The sequence below is a fragment of the Panthera onca genome, chromosome B3 (assembly GCF_046562875.1).
Source record: "Panthera onca isolate mPanOnc1 chromosome B3, mPanOnc1 haplotype 2, whole genome shotgun sequence".
Lineage (NCBI taxonomy): Eukaryota > Metazoa > Chordata > Mammalia > Carnivora > Felidae > Panthera > Panthera onca.
This window is the reverse complement of record NC_138344.1, coordinates 52,553,366-52,574,387: the sequence shown is the minus strand read 5'-3', so window position 1 is coordinate 52,574,387 and position 21,022 is coordinate 52,553,366. Positions and strand designations below refer to the sequence as shown.

The 21,022-nt window shown below is 37.1% G+C and overlaps 1 protein-coding gene across 5 annotated transcripts in view; it reads right to left on the bottom strand.

Moving 5' to 3' along the window:
- Window positions 1-21,022, bottom strand: part of DMXL2 (Dmx like 2) — a 152,659-nt gene that overhangs the window by 58,928 nt on the left and 72,709 nt on the right. For all 5 annotated transcript variants that reach the window (XM_078448609.2, XM_078448611.2, XM_078448608.2 and 2 more), the window contains 4 exons: window positions 20,438-20,709; window positions 19,099-19,795; window positions 18,636-18,757; window positions 1,435-1,524 (listed from right to left, as the gene is read on the bottom strand). In XM_078448609.2, the coding sequence (XP_078304735.1) occupies window positions 1,435-1,524; window positions 18,636-18,757; window positions 19,099-19,795; window positions 20,438-20,709 (1,181 nt within the window). The remainder of the gene's footprint in view (window positions 1-1,434; window positions 1,525-18,635; window positions 18,758-19,098; window positions 19,796-20,437; window positions 20,710-21,022) is intronic.

The window sequence follows — 21,022 nt, the reverse complement described above, 5'->3', positions numbered from 1 at the left end:
TATTATGGAAGTGTGTCAAGATAATTGGATGGCTACCCCACAGATTTCAAGGAAGGAATGAATCTTCCTTGTGGGTTAAATCTTACAGAATAAAGGAAATCAACCTCTTTGCAAAGTACACAGAAATAAAAGAACTGTAAGGTTAGGCTGACCCACAGAATTTTTAGGAAAGTTATATAGTATTTTTATCTCTCTCCAGATAGAAACCAAAAATTCCTTCACATTTATAATAAAAACAAAAGGTAACCGCCCCAAAGGAAAAAAAAATAAATGAAAAGGGAAGGGTGACGTCTTCATGGATATAAAAATCATACAGCACGTTGGGCCCACACCTAGAATGAGTTTTAAACTTTGTAATTTATAAGCCTAAGCCATTTATCAGTGCTTGCTGTTTACCAGCCATTGTGTTAAAGATAACCACAACTAGAGGAGAAAAAATCTTGAACAGGTATGAAGTAAAAACCATAATGCTAAGTGAGAGTGGCCCCCGAAGAGAAGGAGCTAAAGTGGGAGATGACTTTAACACCCAGTTCTTTAAAAATTAAGACCTTTATGGGAATGAAGACAATCCACTCTTCTCCTATACCTCTATGGAGGAGAGAAAAAGGAAATCACAGGTTAAGGACCTCCTTGAAAGCATTAGTAATTTGAGTCTGGCAGCCACATTTCTGTTGCCAAGAGCTGACATGATAGTTTCTCTTCATTGCTGGAAATTATTACATTTTCCCCAACAGAATACGCAAGGCATCATGGAAAAAATAACAACATAACTATATTTATTTTTAAATATGATTAGCTCATTCCTCATTTCCTTGTTTGAAAATATTGCTAACTTCCTCACCAAAAAAATCTTTTTTTTTTTTCCTATTTAGAATGAATACATTAGTTCTATCCCTTAGTCCATCAACATGATCCTGAAGAAACAAATATCCTAAGGGCTAGAAAGGAATTTACAAAGTGGCTGTAGGGAGAAGGGTTCTCCCTCTTTCCTAGATAGTAGCTGGGAAGAACAGTGACTACACAAAAGACTGTGATTAGAAAGTACATGTATACTTTCATCTGCATTCTACTGGATACAAAATATCTAACACTCAGCCTAACAAGGCAAACACTCTAAAGCTGAAACTATCAACTGAGCTGAAATGAGTAATAATATAAAAAAAAACCACTAACCAAGCTCCTATGCAGCTGTACTGTATTTTCCTTCATGGTTTCCCTCACTCAATCAAATGACCTTTAAATAGGAAATAGGGCTACAGGTACAATTCAACTGGAGAGTAATTCCTAAATCATTAGATTTTCATTATGGAAATCAAGAGAAGCTGGCTACATTTAGTACTAAACAAGAAAATTATTCTGAAAATGAAATAGATGCAAATAAAGCATTCTGGGATGAAGTATATTAATATCCCCAATTCACAAGCATGTTTTTACTTGGTTGGTTATTGCATCGAGTTCAATAATACAGCCAGGTCGAGCAGTAGACTGTTGGCTCACAATATTAAACACTTCTCCAATAAGTTTCTGTAAACAAAAACACAAAATGTTAATGATCAACAATGCATGAATCTGTCAACATGATATAGCATCTCAGACATTGAGGGATCCTCTAAATATTCACTTACTGGCAATGGCAATTCATACATTCAAAGAAATATTTCAAACTTCTATATTCAATCTTATTCTCATGTTTAACATTAACAAACCAATTAGAAAAATCTATAGTGTTTACCTAAATAGTGCTTAACTTCAAGGCATCTAGTTCTTTCAACATGTCTCATTTTGCTATCTTAAAGCTTCAAGACAGACATGGCTGAGGGTCTGGCCCAATGCCCATGTGTATGGTTTGCAGATCTGCAATACCATTTAAAGTCTGGGGGCACCTGGGTGGCTCAGTAGGTTGAGCATCTGACTCTCGATTTTGACTCAGGTCATGATCCCAGGGTCATTGAATCAAGCCCCATGTCTGGCCCCACACTAGGCATGAAGACTGCATGGGATACTCTCCCTCTCCCTTTCTCTCTCTCTGCTCCTCCCCTGCTCTCTCTCAGTCTCTCTCTCGAAATAAATAAATAAATAAATATTTTTAAAAATTAGGAGCGCCTGAATGGCTCAGTCGGTTCAGTGTCCGACTTTGGCTCAGATCATGATCTCAGTTTGTGAGTTCAAGCCCCACAACAGGCTCTCTGCTATCAGCACGGAACCTGCTTCTGATCCTCCATCCCCCCCCTTCCTGCCCCTCCCCTGCTTGTTCTCTCAAAATAAATACTTTTTTTTTTTTTTTTTTTTTTTTTAATTTATTTTTTTTGGGACAGAGAGACAGAGCATGAACGGGGGAGGGGCAGAGAGAGAGGGAGACACAGAATCGGAAACAGGCTCCAGGCTCCGAGCCATCAGCCCAGAGCCCGACGCGGGGCTCGAACTCACGGACCGCGAGATCGTGACCTGGCTGAAGTCGGACGCTTAACCGACTGCGCCACCCAGGCGCCCAATAAATACATTTTTAAAAACTTAAAAAAATAAAAGTACAATTCTGCCAGTTAGAAGGTAAGGGCAATGGCTGAGAAGTGAGACTCTGCCTTGAGATGAGGATGTTCGAACTAACACAGGAAGCCTAACTTTGGACCCCCAACTCCAAAACCCTTGTGCTGAAAAAAAACATTCCCTTTTCCCTTCTTCCAATCAGGCTTCTCTTGCATAAAAACCTTTCAGTAACTTCACCTGAAGCAGTTACCTCACAAGGAACTGCCCAATCTCCTTAGTATCAATCACCTCTATTACTTCTTACCACCTCCAGGCCACTAAGAGGGGTTAGATCCCAGCTTAGCCGAGGGGCATTTATACAAGATTGGCTCTGGGAAAACAGCACATACTCTGGAGCTGTAGGATCTTTCTTGTCAGCAGGATTCCAGAAACCATGTAAGGGAACAGATTCTAGGGTTATTAGACCAAGGAGGACAAGATACGTGGTGGTTGGGTAGGGCTGAATTTATTGTTACAAGTACCTTCACCCAAGATTCAGTATTTAAAAGTGTTAGCTCAGACACCTGCAAGTGGTGTTAACAGTTGGCTGGGTTTGTTCATTGAAATCTGGATGCCTACAGGTGGTGAGGTTAAAACACGGGAATATCTCTAATACACCATGAATCTTTGCTACTCAAGTGTGGTCAATGGACCAGCAACGATAGCAGCATCCAGAAGCTTTTTATAAATGCAACTCTCAGGCTCTGAAGTGAATATATCTGCATTTTAATCTCATGTACAATCTCTAGGTGATTTGTGTACATGCTGAAGTTTAATAAATACTGATGTAAACCAACAGTTCTCAGCCTTGGCTGCACACTGAATCACCTGAGGAACTTCAACAACCATTGATACTTAGGTCCCACGCACAGAGATTGATGTATTGGTCTAGGGTACAATCTGAGCATCAGGCATTTTATAAGCTCCTCAGGTGCTTCTGACATGCAGCCAAGGCTGTAATCCCCTGGTAGGGATACCCATTCCAGCTAAGGATTTGCCTTGCCTGCAAACAACTCTTCTCCTGGCACTATAACTAATGGCCTTAACAAATACCTTATTTAACACTACAGGATCCTACCCCACCTCCAACAAAGGAACCCATTTTACGCAGAAGATAGGACCAGAATTAGGATAAAGTGAGTGAAAATACTCACCCTGGATACAAAATTTAAGAGGGGGTGCCAAAAACTCAATAATCAAGATAAATAATATCTTAAATGATTTTTAAATCAAAATCAATGCAAAAAAATTCAATATGAATCAAATATCAGAATTTTAAATACAGCATTCAATAGTGTCATGAGGTGTCTCACTGGCTCAGTCAGAAAGCGTGCAACCATCTCTTGATCTTGGGGTCATGAGTTCATACCCCACATTAGGTGTAGAGATTACTTAAAAAAAAAAAAAGTGTCTTGATGAGCCATATTAGAGCCTGAGATAAAAGCAAAACTTCACACACATGTTTTTATGTATTTTTTAAATGGTTAATTTTTTTCTAGAACATTAAGGTGGTTGAAAACTACTGAAAAGTAGGTACATTAAAATTCACATTATTTTAAATTTAAATTTATTTATCCCAAAAGAATATTATTTTATTTTCCTGGCTTTAATGGCAGCAAACTTATCAATTTTTTTTAAATCTACTTTTCACTTATCTTGTTTTCAAAACAGACAACTTATTTGATAGTCTCTTGACCAAGAGACAATCTTCAATAATTTTTAATTAACTTCAACTTACTGAAACTTCTTTTGCAGGACAACTTTGTGACCAGTATTATTTTCTTTAAGTTCTCAAGTACATTTCCAAATATGAGTAAGACTGCACTAAGCAAAATTTGTGAGTCAGTTTTAGAAGATCCAATCAACAATGTTGATTTTATATTATAAATTATGGACACTGCATGACACTTAAAACTATTTCAGACAAAATTTCCCTAAGTCTTAAACTATCAAAACATATATGAGCCAAGCATTTTGTAAACAAGATTATCTATATAATGTAACTTTTCTCCAGTTAAAACTTCAAGATCTAAAGCACTTCAGTTAATTTTCATACCTCCATTTTGAACATGAAATTAGTATTTGCACTAATTTGTACTGTGGTAGTCAAAATAATGGCCCCCCAAAATGTCCACATCCTAATTCTCAGAACTTATGACTATGTTACTTTACATGACAAAAGAGATTTTGTAGGTGTCATTAAATTGAGGATCTGGAGATGAGGACATGATCTTGGATTAGAGGTAGAAGGGCCCACTATAACCATAATGGTCCTTATGAGAGGGAGGAAGTGTGGTCAGATTCAGAGAAAGATGTGACAGAAGCAGCAAAGGCCAGAGAAAGAGAGTTTTGAAGATGCTATGCTCCTAACTTTAAAAAGGAGGAAGGAGCCATGAGCCAGGAGATGCAGGGGCCCCTAGAAGCTGGAAAGAGCAAGAAAAAGGATTCTCCCCTAGAACCTCCAGAGGGAATATGGCCCTGCCGACACCTGGGTTTTAGGACGTCTGACCTCCAAAACTGTAAGATAATAAAAGTATTGTTTTAAAATCACCGATATGATGGTAGTTATTTGTTGTATCAGCAGTCAGAAACTAAGAAAGAATCCCACAATCTCCTTTTTACTTGATAGGCTCTTTTTCCAATAATAATAACACATCTGTTAACTCATACATTTTTTTTAAAGTTTATTTTGAAAGAGAGAGACAGAATGAGCGTGGGAGGGAAAGAGAGAATCCTAAGTAGGTTCCCCACTCAGAATGGAGCTGTATGTGGGGATCAAATTCACAAACCACAAGATCATGACCTGAGTTGAAATCAAGAGTCAGACACTTAACTGACTGAGCCATCTAGGTGCCCCTCATACATTTCTAGTTTGTCCCTTTTTTAAAATTCATTTTCAGGTTCAGGAACTATATTCATACCTCTCATTTACACTCATCAAGCATACTTTCAAAGTTACTTTCTCTTGTTATATCTGACAAATCTCAGTTGAAAACTGGATTAGCAAAGAAGTAAATTTTGATCAGATTATTGAAGTGTTTGCTTTGTTAAAGCCAGAAAGGTAAGAGTATAATAAATTGTTTGGGGCATAAATAAAATATTTAAACTTAAAATAATATTGTGAATTTCACTATACTTACTTCCAACTTTCAATACTTTTCAACTACTTTAATGTTCTGGGAAAAAATTAACCATTGAAAAATTACAGAAACGTTTATAGAGTGCACATTCTTCCTTTTGCCCCAGGCTCCAACGAGGCTCATCCTGGTACCGTAGGATTTGTCTTTATTTAAAAATTTTGGCATTCTGTTCATCATTGATTTTTTTCGCATTAAAATACAGCACTAAAACCACATGATCTAGTAATTCCACTATGGGTATCTACTCAATGAAAATGAGAACGCTAACATTTGGGCCACTCCACCAGGTTTAAAAAGAAAAAAAAAAGGCAAACACCCAAGGTGCTGACAAAAGTGTAAGGGAACATGGAATTTGGTGGTGTGAGGAGACTGTGATTCTCAAATTTAGGCTCTGTGACTATCTATGGAAACAGAGGTTATGACAGCTTTCCTTCATGTTGTTTCTTTTTCCCCTGATTTCCCTGCTGTGATGAGGACTGATAGTAGGACAACATCAATTCAGGTCCCAAGTAGGACTGCAAGTACATTACATCATTACACACTGCATCATTACACAATGATACAACGCCAAACCAGAATTTGTGTTTCCCTGGTGCTGGAGAAAAAGTTTCTTCATCTAAATAAAGAATAGCAATAGATGCTAAAGGGCAAAAAGGGTGTACTTTGCTGGCTATTCTTTATCTGCATCTAAACCTTGGTGTATTCTCCACCCTTGTCTGCCTTATTCTGTGCTCCAAGAGGTTGACTTTAGGACCGTATCACCTAGTTCCCAACCCCGCTTCAGCTTCAGGCTGAATTCGGTCAATGGGAGGGACCGGTCAGATACTGCAGAGAAAAGAGAAAGAGAAGTTGGGGCATTTATCCTCCTTTCTCCCCCACAGTTCTGGCAGTAGCTGTGTTCCTGTGTGGCCACCTCTCCCAACAGGCAGCTCCTTTTCCACGGCATTAGCTCTCACCAGGCTTTGGTACACTGTTACTGCTCTTCTTATCCCTTCAGGCATAGAGATACATTTTTCTATTGCCACTGCAAAAAATTACCACACACTTCATAGCTTAAAGCAAAACAACTGTAATATCTTACAGTTCTGTAGGCCAGAAGTCTGACAGGGGTCTCGTTGAACATCAACTTGCCAGCAGGGCTGCATTCCTTTCTGGAAGCTCTAGGGGAGAGTTCGATTTCCTTGCCTTTTCCAACTTCTAGAGGTTATCCCTATTCTTTGGACCATGGCCCCCTCTCTCCTTCCCCAAAACCAGTAATATCATCTCTCCGACCATTCTTCTTTTGTCACATCTCTCTTTGACCACAGCCAAGAAAGGTTCTCTTGCTTTCAAGGACTCATGTGATGAGACTGGGCCTACCAAAATAATCCAGGATAATCTCCACATTTCAAGGTCCTTAATTTATTTACATCTGCAAAGTCTCTTTGGCCATGTGAGGTAACATATTTGCAGGTTCTGGGGATTAGCATGTGAACATCTTTGGGAACATCTTTACTACCACAGGGTAATAATGGCTTCATCCTGTTACCAGACTCTGAGTGCTTTATTATCACCATGTGCTCAGCTCTGTAAGGAGTTCTTTCATTAAACTCTCCTCAGTTAAACCCTTGTGTGTCATCTGTTTCCCACCTAGGCTCTGAGTGAGTGACATAGAGACTAAATCAAAGTGGTACTGATTGTCTCTCCCTGAAAAAGTGCAACCCTTACCAATGTGTTCTTCTCCATAAAATGCAAAAGAAAGATCTTTGTGTAGCTTCTCCGACTTAGTATGGTCTTCCTTCTCAATTTAAATACTATGATCCCACAAAGAACATAAACAAGCAATTCAAAACACAACAGCCAATAAAAATATGAAAACCATTCAATTTCTGCAATAATAAAAAGTGCACAAATCAAAATAACTAGATACCAGTTCAAAATAGTGAAGATTTTGATAGAAGAAAGAAAAAGAGGATGGAGAAAACCTGTATCATATACTGCACTGATGAAGTACGTATTGGTAGAACAGCTTCCCATTGTCTTCACAAGGTAATAAAACTCTTCAGTGTGATATTCATTAACTCATTCATCAACTCAACAAGTATCTAAAGAGTGCTTATCAGATATCAGGCACTGGGAATACAGCACTGCCTTATCTTACATTCAAAAGAAGACAAACAGCACACAAATACGAAAGTACACAAACTGTGAAATAGTACTAAGTGCCAAGGGGAAAATAAAGTGGTAAAGTGGACAGGAAGTAGTGGACAGGGGTGGTCAGGAAGGCCTCCCTTGACTAAAGACCTAAAGCAGGCAAGAACACAACCATGTGTTATCTGAGTGAAGAATATTCCAGGCAAGGAGAACAGTAAGTAAAAGACACTTAGATGAGAGAGTGTTGGCCATGTTCCAGGACCAGTAAAGAGACTGGTGTGGCTGAAGCCAACATGAAGTAGAGGAAAAGTAGAAAAACACAGTATCAGAGAAATGAAGGTAGGCAGGATAAGAGGTAAGAGGCAGACACTGTACAGTATTACAGATCACTGTAGACACTGGCTTAAAAGAGTGACATGATCCAAATTACACTTTAAAAATACCATTCTGACTTCTCTGTTGAGAACAGACTGTAAGAAAGCAGGGCATAATGGGAAGGTAACATCAGCAAATAGTGGAATAGGAAGTCTTAGACCACCTTCCCCCCAGAGACACAGACTTAACAGTGAAAAAATTCAACATGCTTTCATGAAAAAAACATTCAACAAACTATGAACAGAAAGAAACTACCTCCATATAATAAAAGACATATATGAAAAGCCCAAAGATAAGGTCATACTCAATGGGAAGAGACTGAGAGTTTTTTCTCTAAAATCAGGAACAAGGCAAGAATGCCTACTTTCACCACTACTACTCAACACAGACTGGAAGTTCTGGCCAGAACAATTAGACAAAAAATAAAAAATAAAAAGCAGAAAAATTAGAAAAGACATAAAATTATCTGTTTGCAGATGACATGATCTGCAGAAAACCTTAAAAATTCTACAAAAGAACTGTTAGAACTGATTCAGCAAAGTTTTTTTATTCAAAAAATCAAGTCTGTTTCTATACATTAACAATGACAAATCCAAAAAGGGAATTAACAATCTCATTTAGTAGAGCATCAAAAAGGATAAAAAGGATAAAAAAAATTAAGAAGAAACTGAAAAAAAGAGATGAAAGACTTATACACTGAAGGAGCACCTGGGTGGCTCAGTCAGTTGAATGTCTGACTCTCAATTTCAGCTCAGGTCATGATCTCATGGTTCAGGAGTTCAAGCCCCACATTGAGCTCTGCACTAATAGCACACAGCCTGCTTGGGATTCTCTCTCCCTCTCTCTCTCTCTCTGCCCCGCCCCCACTCATGCTCTCTCAAAATAAATAAGCTTAAGAAAAACTTATACACTGGAAACTACAGACCATTCCTAAGAAAAATAATAAAAGATATAAATAAATGGAAAGATATCTCATGCTGTGGATTATAAGACTTAATATTGCTGAAATGTCCATACTACCAGTCAACATATTCAATGAAATTCCTGACATATTTTGTAGAAATTGAAAAAAAAATCCTAAAATTCATGATAACATGGGGAAAGGATATTGGTTCTGTCAATGATTTCTTGGATATGACATCAAAAGCACAGGGAACAAAATAAAAAACACACTTAAAAACTTCTGCCTGTCCAGGGAAACAATCAACAGAGTAAAAAGGCAACCTACAGAATCAAAGAATTAGGTAGAAATCATACATCTGATAAAGGGTTAACATCCAGGATACATAAGAACTTCTACAACTCAACAACAAAAAAAGCCAAAATAGGCAAAAGACCTGAACAGACCTTATCCAAAGAAGATATACAAGTGGCCAATAAGCGCAAGAAAAGGTACTCAACATCATTAATCATCAGGGAAATGCAAATCAAAACCACAATGAGATATCACCTCATACCCATCAGAACAGCCACTATCAAAAGAAGAGAAAGTAAGTGTGGGAGTGGATGCAGAGAAGTTGGAACCCTTGTGCACTGCTTATGGGAATGTAAAATGGTGTACCACTATGTAAAACAGTAGGGAGGTTCTCATAAAATTAAAAACAGAATTACTGACTGATCCAGCAATCCTACTTCTGGGTATATACCCCCCAAAATTCAAAGCAGAATCACGAAGAGATATTTGCATATCTATGTTCATCACAGTGTTATTCACAAGAGTCAAGAGACAGAAGCAATCCAGATGTCCATGACGGGTGAAAGAATAAAGAAACTGTGGTATATACACACAATGGAATATTATGCAGCCTTTAAAAAGATCTTGTCACTTGCTACAATGTGGATAAACCTAGGGGACATTATACCAAGCAAAATAAGCCAATCACAAAAGGACAAATACCGTATTATACCATTCATATGAAGTGCCTAAAGTAGTGAACATCACAGAAACAGAGAGTAGAAAGGTGGTTACCAAAGGCTGGTGGGAGAAGAGGGAAAAAGAATTAAAGTTTAATGAATACTGAGTATCAGTATTGTAAGACAAAGTTCTATCAAATCATCACAATGTACACTTTAAATATTTTACAATTTTATTTGTCAATTATACCTCAATAAAGCTGAAGAAAAACCACTTCAAAGTTCTAGAGTTGTAGAACAGTTCTAGTATCTGTTGAACAACAATGAATATACTTAACACTATGGAACTATACACTTAAAAATGGTAAATATGGTAAATTAAATGGGAGGGAGGAAAAAGAAAGCAGGGTGTAATCATAAATAAATATATTTTTTCCACAATCTAGCCTGTACCTTCCTATCCAATCTCATCTACTTCCGACAGCCATTTACATTCAATGCTATGGCTGTAATAGGCATGGCATAATAAAATACTTATAGTTTATCATGCACTTTCTTATACTTCTTCTATTTTTTTATACTTATTATACCTGTTTCTTCTTAATGGCTGTTCCTTCCACCTAGAATATTCTTTTCCTCCTTGACTTTTTTTTTTAATATGAAATTTATTGTCAAACTGGTTTCCATACAACACCCAGTGCTCATCCCAACAGGTGCCCTCCTCAATGCCCATCACCCACTTTCTCCTCCCTCCCACTCCCCATCAACCCTCAGACTGTTCTCAGTTTTTAAGAGTCTCTTATGGTTTGCCTTCCTCCCTTTTTTTTCCCCTTCCCCTCCCCCATGGTCTTCTGTTAAGTTTCTCAGGATCCACATAAGAGTGAAAACATATGGTATCTGTCTTTCTCTGTATGACTTATTTCACTTAGTATAACACTCTCCAATTCCATCCACGTTGCTACAAAAGACCATTTTTCATTCTTTCTCACTGCCAAGTAGTATTCCATTGTATATATAAACCGCAATTTCTTTATCCATTCATCAGTTGATGGACATTTAGGCTCTTTTCATAATTTGGTTATTGTTGAGAGTGCTGCTATAAACATTGGGGTACATGTGCCCCTATGCATCAGCACTCCTGTATCCCTTGGGTAGATTCCTAGCAGTGCTATTGCTGGGTCATTCCTCCTTCACTTTCAATTCATACCTTCAGTAAGTCTCATGTCAGGTGTCATCTCCACTAGAAACTCTTCCCTAACCACCACCATCTGAATTAAGTGTTCCTTCCATGCACTGGATAAGCCTTCTTATCCCATACAATTGAGAGAGAGATGACTAATTACTCAACAAGGTTGCTTAACCCAGAGAATCATTTTAAAATGATACATATATACCTTCAATATTTTATTTTATTTAAAACATCAATGCACATGAACTAACTGGTATTTTGGTGTAGAGTGAGGGCCTTTAAATATATGGGTCTGCTAATAGGAATTAAATGTCTTTCGTCTTTCTTGCATAACCCCTCCTGTAAGGCCGTGGCTATGTTTTTTCAGTTCTTTATAAACTGAAGTAACAACTGAAAGATACCTACAAAGAAATGAGTGCAGTTTTTTGGTTTTACAATTCCCCCTAGATTCTTTTATAGTTGTCTCACCATACCTAATTAATAGCAGTTATTTTTCAATATACTTCCAAAACATTTATTAAAAAAATCAAAATTTTTATACTCACGTATCAATTTATATATTTAAATTACAGAATTAAAACAATGGGTACAACTTGACAAACATGTAGAAACAAATGGCTTTTTAGAGGCAGCACAGCATAGTGGTTAAGAGCTTGGTCTCTAGGGGTGCCTGAGTGGCTCAGTCAGTTAAGCATCCAACTTCAGCTCGGATCATGATCTCGCCATTCAAAGTTCAAGCCCCATGTCAGGCTCTGTGCTGACAGCTCAGAGCCTGGACCGGCTTCAGATTCTGTGTCTCCTTCTGTCTCTCTGCCTCTCCCTGCCCGTTTTCTTTCTCTCTCTCTCTCTCTCAAAAATAAATAAACCTTAAAAATAATAATAAATAATAAAAAAGAGGTTGGTCTCTAGAGCCCAGCTGCCTGGGCTCAAATCCTGGCTCTACAACTACTAGCTAATTGAACTGGCACAAGTCATTACATTTCTCTGTACACCAGTGTCCTCATCTCTAAAGTAGAGATGACGGGGTGCCTGCGTGGCTCAATCGGTTAAGCATCTTGAGTCTTGATTTTGGCTCAGGTCATGATCTCAAGGTTTCCAGTTGAAACCCCATGACAGCGCAGAACATGCTTACAATTTTCTCTCTCCCACTCTTTGCCCCTCCCTGCACATGTGCACGCATGCATGTGCGTGCACACACACACACACACACACACACACACACACACACTCTCTAAGTAAGTAAACAAAAGGCTTGTTTTTAGTAACAGCAACAGCTACCTTTCAACACCACACTTCTCTCTTCCCATTACTGAGTCACAGAATAATATATAGAATACTTTAACAAGTACTCATAAAATACTTGTGGAATGAATGAATGAACGAACCTCCCTTGACCAAGCATCACTTGGCAAGAAAGTTCAAAAGTTTATGCTTTCAGGCACCAGAACAACTTTATCTTCAGTATTTTGGTTGGAAAATTCTTTTTAGCTTTAATTAAATCACTGCCTTCCGGGCACCTGGCTAGCTCAGTCAGTGGAGGGTGGGACTCCTGATCTCAGGGTTGGAAGTTCGAGCTCCATGTTGGGTGTGGAGATTACTCAAAAATAAAATCTTTAAATCTCTGCCTTCATAAATAGTTTTCTCAATATAAATGCCTTCTTGATGACTCAGGGTCACTTTTATGGACATTAATTGTTACTAATGCCTTTAGAGCTCTCAAGATTTCAAGTATTGTTTTTGTAATAATAAATACCAAATATACACTGGTATCTGACATGTAACACTAGGAATTTATTTCCAAATGCCTGCAAAACGATTATCTTAACTACATTTTGCTACCTAAAACCTCAATCACTTCACACTCAATGTATCTCAAACTTAAGTCATCATCAACACCTCACAAGTGTCTTACCAAAGCTAGTGGATCCACTATCACAAACTTGAAACCTTAGAGTCATTTCCTTTAGTATCCATAGTCAAGCAACTACTAAGCCCTACTTTACCTTTTCTCAATATCTGCCAAATACCACTCTAGCTCAAGTTTATTTTACCACAGGCTTTGATGACCTCAATAGGCTTCCAATACCTTATCAACTATACTCGATCCTGCAAACTAACCCCTTTAATTCCCTGCCCAAAAAATTTTGGTGTCCCCTAAATCCATCTTCAATCCCAGAATAAAATTCAAATCTTTTCAGATGACTCTTAAAGGAAAAAAAAAATAAACTAGCCTCTACTCACCATCTACTAAAAATCTCATTTGAGGAAGAGGACAGCATGTGACAACTTCTTTCTGTATTTCAACTCACAATTAGTAGAGGAAGTAACTGAGAAAACTGCTGCTCTGACTTACAAAAAAACAAAAAAGATCAGCAGAAATAATGGGAACTCGACAGGAAGCAACGATGTTAAGAATTTAAGATCAACAATAAAGGCAAGCCCTGTAGTCTATCATTCAGAAAGGCAAAAATATCACAATTCCTCATAATATATGGCTCTGAAAGTCAGAATGACTCAAGAGACTTTGGAGGTTCCTGCCTATGCAACTGTAAATATAACTTATGAGGGAAAAAATGTTGGTTAGTATAATGGGCTGGATAGTATCCCATCAAAATCCATGTTTACACAGAATCTCAGAATGCCATCTTATTTAGAGAAAGGATGTTTGCAGATCTAATCTGTTTAAGATAAGGTCATACTAGACTAAGGAGAGCACACACAAAACACCCAGAGAGAAGAAGGGCATGTGAAGACAGAGACAGAGACTAGAGTATTGTAGCTTCAAGTCTAAGAACACCAAAGATCAGTAGAAGCAACCAGAAGTTAGGAAGAAACAAGAAAGGATCTTCCCCTAGAGCCTTCATAAAGAGCATGGCCCTGCCAACACCCTGATTTCAGACTAAATGTATACGCAAAACAGAGTTGCAAAACATGTGAAACACAAAACTAACAGAACTAAAAGGAGAAATGGACAAATTCACCATTACGGTTGGAAATTTCAACACCCTTCTCATAAGAATTGATAGAACTAGACCGAAAATTAGCAAAGATCTAGAAGAACTCAACACCAACATTAATGAGAATAAAATCTAACTGACATATGTAGAACACCCCATCTAACAATAGTGGAATATGTTCAAGTGCTATGGAATACATACTAAGACAGACAATGTCCTGGCCATAAAACAAACTTTACAATAAATGTATAAGGACTGAAATTATAGTGTGTTCTCCTACCATGATGGAGTCAAACTAGAAAGCAGTAACAGGATGATAAAAGGAAAATCTCTTCCCAGTATTTATTGGGCAGCTAAACAACACTCTTTTAAATAACCCATGGGTCAAATAAGAATTCTCAAGGAGGGGCACCTCAGTGGCTCAGTTGGTTAAGTGACCTGATTTTGCCTCAGCTCATGATCTCATGGTTCATGGATTCAAGCCCCATATCAGGCTTCATACTGACAGAGTGGAACATGCTTGGGATTCTCTCTCTCTCTCTCTCTCTCTCTCTCTCTCTGCCCCTCCCCAACTTGGTCTCTCTCTCTCTCAAAGTAAATAAATAAACTTTAAAAAAAAGAATTCTCAAGGAAAATTTAAAAATATAGTGAAATGATCAAAAACAAAAATACTACTTATCAGAATGCCAAAGCAGTGCTGAGAGGAAAATTTAAAGCACTAAATGCATATGTTAGAAAATAAGAAAAGTTACAAAACTCTAAGCTCCTATTTAATGAAACCCAGAAAAAGAACACCCCCCAAAAAAGGCAATAAGGAAGGAAAATGATAAAAATAAGGGCAGAAATAAATGAAAATGAAAACAAAACAAAGAGATCAATGAAACAAAGAGCTCATTCCTTGACAATATCAATGAAATTAACAAACTTCTAGCAAGAATGAAAAGAAAAAAAGAAGAAAGGCACTAATTACCATGTTGATAGCATGTACCCTCTTAAAATGTGTTGAGAAGGATACTTTATATCTGGGGTACTCTTCCCAAAAACCCATAACTCTGGTCTAACCATGAGAAAAGTAGCAGACAAATAAATCCCAATCGAGGGAAAATTCTACAAATTGTCTGACCAGTAGTACTCAAAGCTGTCAAAGTCATGAGAAATACTGAGGAAGATGAAGAAAACTGAGAAACTATTCCAGACCAGAAAAGTCTAAGGATTCATGATGACTAAATATAATGTGGTTTTCTGGGTGAGATCTCAAATTAAAAAAAAAAAATTTTTTTTTGGAATGTTTTATTTATTTTTTTTCAGAGTGAGAGAGAAACAGAATGCAAGCAGGGGAGGGGCAGAGAGAGAGGGAGACACAGAATCTGAAGCAGGCTCCAGGCTCTGAGCTGTCAGCACAGAGCCCAGTGCAGGGCTTGAACCAACAAACAGCGAGATCATGACCTGAGCTGAAGTTAGAAGCTCAACTGGCTGAGCCACCCAAGTGCCCCTCTGGGTGAGATCTTAAAACACAAATGGGACATTAGCAGAAAAATCAGTTAAATCTTAAAAAATCTAGAGTTTAACTGATCATATCATATCAATGATGGTTTCTTAGTTGTGACAAATATATTCTGGTAATACAAGATGTTAACAATAGGGGAAACTGGTTGTGATGTATATGAGAACTTTGTACTACATGTACAACTTTTCTGTAAATCTAGGACTATTCCAAAATTAAAAATGTATTCAAAAAAGTAAGTAATTGAATAAATTACTGTTTTCAGAGTACAAAAAACAGGAAAAGATGAGCTCATTAACAGAGGCTGATACTTTAATGTTAACAAAAATTCAGAGAATAAAGAACTCCTAATTCCTTCTTTGTCTCTGGTCTTCTATTTCAAGAATTTATCTTGCACAAAATTGAAAATAAAGCAAAAATTTTCTACAATGAATAAGTGTTACTTTTTAACATTAAAAAATTAATAAGAATAGAAGGCTTAAGAAAAAAATGTACATTGGTGCAGGGAGAGTAGATGACCAGGATAAGTTAAGAAATTTCAAGAATGTATCTAAATGCTCTAAATAAAATTATATTTTCTGGAAAAGTAATGTCCAGGTTAGTGGGAAATTTTTCAAATGAGACCAATGAACTACTGAAGATATTCTCTGAAAAATCAGAGGAAATGACACAGCCAAAATACTAGAAAGAGGTAAGTATTCCAATTTTCAAAAAGGAAAAAAAGGCAGACTTAAAGAGCTGGATGTCTATTTAGTACAATGGTTTAGTCACCAACAGACATCAGGGTACATACATTAACCTATTTATACATTAAAACAATCATCTCACACAAATTTGACTTCCTTTTTGACTGCAGAATATTTGGCAGACAGGGTGTAATTTATTTCAGCCAAGTACATGACAAGCTGCCTCATGGAAATCCCAGGGACAAGCTAAAGAAACATTTAAGACAATAAAAATGGAAAAAGATTTCACATGTACACTACTAGCCTCTTTTTCAGTCCTATCCTGTTCAACATTTTTTTCTATAACTGCCTCAGATAAAGATGTGGAAACAACATTCATCAAACAGATTGGTGACGTAAGTCATAAAGCAGTAACACAAAAAAACAGATCTGGATTCGAAGTGATACTGAAAGACTGACTCTAGAAGGTGAAAATGTAAAGTGAAAATAGGCCTACATTTGGGCCGTAACTCAAATGCACAAATATAGGACGGCTTACTGGCAAGAAGAGACTTTTGGATATTTAATTCAGAGTCAGCTCAGTATGAGTCCATTACATACAAAGAGCATGGCATGCCTGCCCAAAACAAAATAGAATCTAATGAGACGGGTCATAATACTGCTGCACAATGCCCAGCATATAGACAAACTGAAAACTGCGAAGAAGAGTAACCAGGGTCAAATATAAAACAGAGTTAGTTTATTGGTGGAGGGGGAGCAGGTTTGGCCTGAAGAAAAAAGTTTCATAGGTTATAAGACAGTTGTCTTCAAATATCTGAAGTGATCTCATATGTAAAGAATATTAGACTTATTCTAAATGGAACCAGGGCTAACAAGCAGAATTTAAGGAATACAAATTTAATTTCAGTATAGTAGTAAGGGTGTCATGAGCTGCATTTAGAGTTGAGACTCCCCCCTACCTAGGATGCCAGATGACAAATTGGCAGGAATGTGCTCAAGGATAAGAATGAAGCATCAGGTTAGACCAGTGACCTATAAAGTATCTCCCAATTCCATGATTTGAAGATGCTACTTCCTCGATGCCAAACCCCTGGCTCCAGTCCAAGAGGTTTTTTCATCGCTCCCGGAAGAAGTCTTACTTATACATGTACTTTCCTGTATGCATACTTTCAGGCCAGTCTCTCACTCAGGAAAAGGCAAAGGATTTGACTTTCTAAACTTTATACACCTACTAAAAACAAACCTAAATACTGTAATAAAGACTTCTATGCCTACCCTAATCTGATCTCTCTCTCTTCCGGATTATGAAATATTTCTAGTGCCATCTGTTCGGCAATAAATTACATACCACCCTCAGACACCGCTTCTGTCTTAAACTGTTATTTAATCTTTTTATTAATAATTTCTCTCCTCAGCTAAATTAAAAGCTTCTTAAAGCCACACACTGAAAGTTATACTTTATATTCTCCATACTTTGAAGGACACATAGCAGATACTCAAAAATACTTCGGTTTTCAATACTGGAAATATTTTTATTAGAAAAGTGTTTTATAAAAGGCATGTTTTCATAGGTAGATGGAAAATTCACTATTCAAATCTGAACAGTAACTAATATACATGACTTCTGGTTCAGAATTACCAGTATAAGATACTGCCACTCACTGATAACATATTCTAACCAAAGAATTTTTCAAAATGGTCAATAATGCTCAGAAAAGTTCAAATTTTCCAGCCTAAACAAAGAGCTTGCTAAAGCTGCCTTAGAGCAAGAAAAGATTAATAGAACCAAACTAGAGAGTGAAAAATGTCAAGCAGAAATCATGATAACTCAGGAAAAAAGTCATTTATTTATTTAAATGTAAAAATGTATTGATGTGTGATACTGAGGCATATACCCTGGAATACAAATTAAGAACATGTAAATTTATGGGGCACCTGGGTGGCTCAGTCAGTTAAGTGTCAGACTCGGTTTTTGGCTCAGGTCACGATCTCATGGTTCATGAGTTCAAGCCCTGCGTGAGGATCCATGCTGATGGTGCAGAGCCTGCTGGGATCCTCTTCCTCTCCCTCTCTCTCTGTCCCTCCCCTGCTCATGCTCTCTCCCTCCAAAATAAAGTTTAAAAATTAAAAAAAAAACAAAAAACACATAAATCTGTCACATAGAGCCTAGAACATGTGCTCACCGCCCAAACTAACAAATAAAAGTCCTAGACAAAGTAAAAAGAGAATTCCTTAGCAGCCTAGGTATTTTAACGAAGATTAGGAAATACTCACTGAAGATTCAGGATCTGATAATTCATCCAATAATTTCCTTGCATCCACCACTGCTTGATAGAGTCTCAAATTTTTGCCATCAGAAGCAACAAAGCAAGCACTTGCAGAATTGCAATACGTGCCTAAAGAAAGTAAATGCTCTGCATTATATTATGTGGTTTATTTTTATTTTGGGCTGAAGTAGGAGAAACTTATATTCACACTTTTCTTTTTAGGCAGAACCATAGTCAGAATCATAATTAAACAGATAAAATTAATGGATATAAAATTATTAACAAAAGAATTCAATAGAAAATAGGTGATGAGAGGGGAAAAAATTAAAAACAAATTTTTGAACAAACTTCTGGAAATTCTAAACATAAGTTCTAAAAATCCTTCTACTAATGACAAATGTAAATCATTTTATGTATTAAAAATAAGTTTAAAAGCTCTTATTAATTTCACAATTAAAATGAACACTTACCAAGACAATAGCTGGGAATAAGAGTCGGAAGCCAAGCAACATTAGAGAAGGCTGATGTATGTAAAGAGTTAATTCGAGCCAATTCTGATACTCCTCCAGTGTAGGACAAAGGTCCTATTGGGTCTACACGCCACAGAATAAGTTCACTATATATTGCATTTGGGTCATGAAATGTACGCGTCGCTGCATTTCTAAGAGGTTGTTTTGAGGAACCTTTTATATGTCTTATGGGATCCATTAGTCTACTTAACTTATTGTCTGAGTCCCACTGACAGTCCAACTCAGGAGTCAGCAGAGCATTATGATGTGAAGATGTCAGTAACAACGGCAAAACTGAATGACATGCCAAGTCATTGAGGTGAAATCGATGGCCACAGTATCTAAATTTGTGAGATACAGTCAGAACAGTGGTAAAGGCAGACTTATCTGCAAAAGTGACTGCCCATTGATTTAAAGAACCATCTATGTGTTTAGAGACCATCATTACTGTGGGAGCTAAAATGTTCATATTTGTACTGTGTGATCTAGAGTATGGTTGTGATCCATGAGGACGGCCTACAGCCATCATCTCGTGGTGTAACAGGGTGTGGGGAGGATCTTTTGTAGCATTTATACAGGCATACATCATGATATTTTTACTAAGAGAGCTTGCATCACCAGACGGAAATGCTACAGGAATCCGAGAAGAGAAAGAAACCTGAAAAACACAATAATATGATTCAATGTAAGTAGTTTTACGCCTCTCAAAAAGTCTTCCAAAAATACTTCCATTTTCAAAATGTCAAATCTCAGTTTCCTAGCAAAAACTATCATTTTCAACCTCTTTATGGTCTAATGCCTTGCCTCTATTTATGTAATATCATATCTCTATTCACAGCCTAAGAGAAGCTTGAAGAAAAAAAGTTCAAGTGCCTTGCTTGTACAGCTGAATGACCACAACCACAACTCTAAATAGAAATGAAGTTCAGGAAGATAACAGAAAAAGGTAGCTAGATTTAGTTAATAAAACTGGGGGGAGGGGCGCTCATCCTGAGTCACATTTTTAGGGTAGTTTCTTAAGTTTATTCAAAACATTGTGAAATCCTAGGGGGAAAAAAACCCCAACACATATATATTCAAATAGTCCATATGACATTTCAAAGCCCAATTCGCTTTACTTTGAATTAACCAGGTTTATTAAATTTGTGGTCATTGATCCCCCCCTTGGTGACAAGAACAAGTATTCTCTTCTCAGTTGCTTCTCAAAACAAATCTTTTGAGTATTTCTGAAAAGATGGTTCATCTGAATAGTATCTTTATTTTTAAGAAATGTAATAATTGCTTCATCAGTAAAATATACCTGGACTTGTCTAAATATTCCAGGATTATATTCATCCAAATACTTTACATGCCACACTAGGAAGGTACCATCTACAGGGTGTATAGTAAAAAGCATGTCAGGATTCTTATTCCATTCAGTTAGCAGCATTTCAATCTTCCGATCAAGCAGGACCGTGGGCAGTGGCATTGGTACACTGGGTCGTGAAAAGGTTCTAGGACTTCCCTCTCTTTCTCCATCTTCATGTTCTGATGATCCTGTACCTGCCTCAGATTCTCTATCCAGGGATAATTCTGAATCAGAAAATAAATTTATCAGAAAACACTAATTTATCAGCATATACTAATAATACTATAAAAATTCATCTACATACTCGACTATGTATGCTGTGTATAACATAGCAAACTATCTTTAGAAACTTCTTTTTCCAGTTTATGGCTGGGGGAGGCAGGGGTAGAAAAAAACAAAGAAGGAAAACATTTTCTAGTCTTAACTGAAATTTACTATTATTTCTTACTTTTAAAGAAATCAAATTTTCATTCATACCATCATTATTACCATTAGCAAAACATGTTCCCCAAAAAAGAAAATGGCTTCCAACGGTTT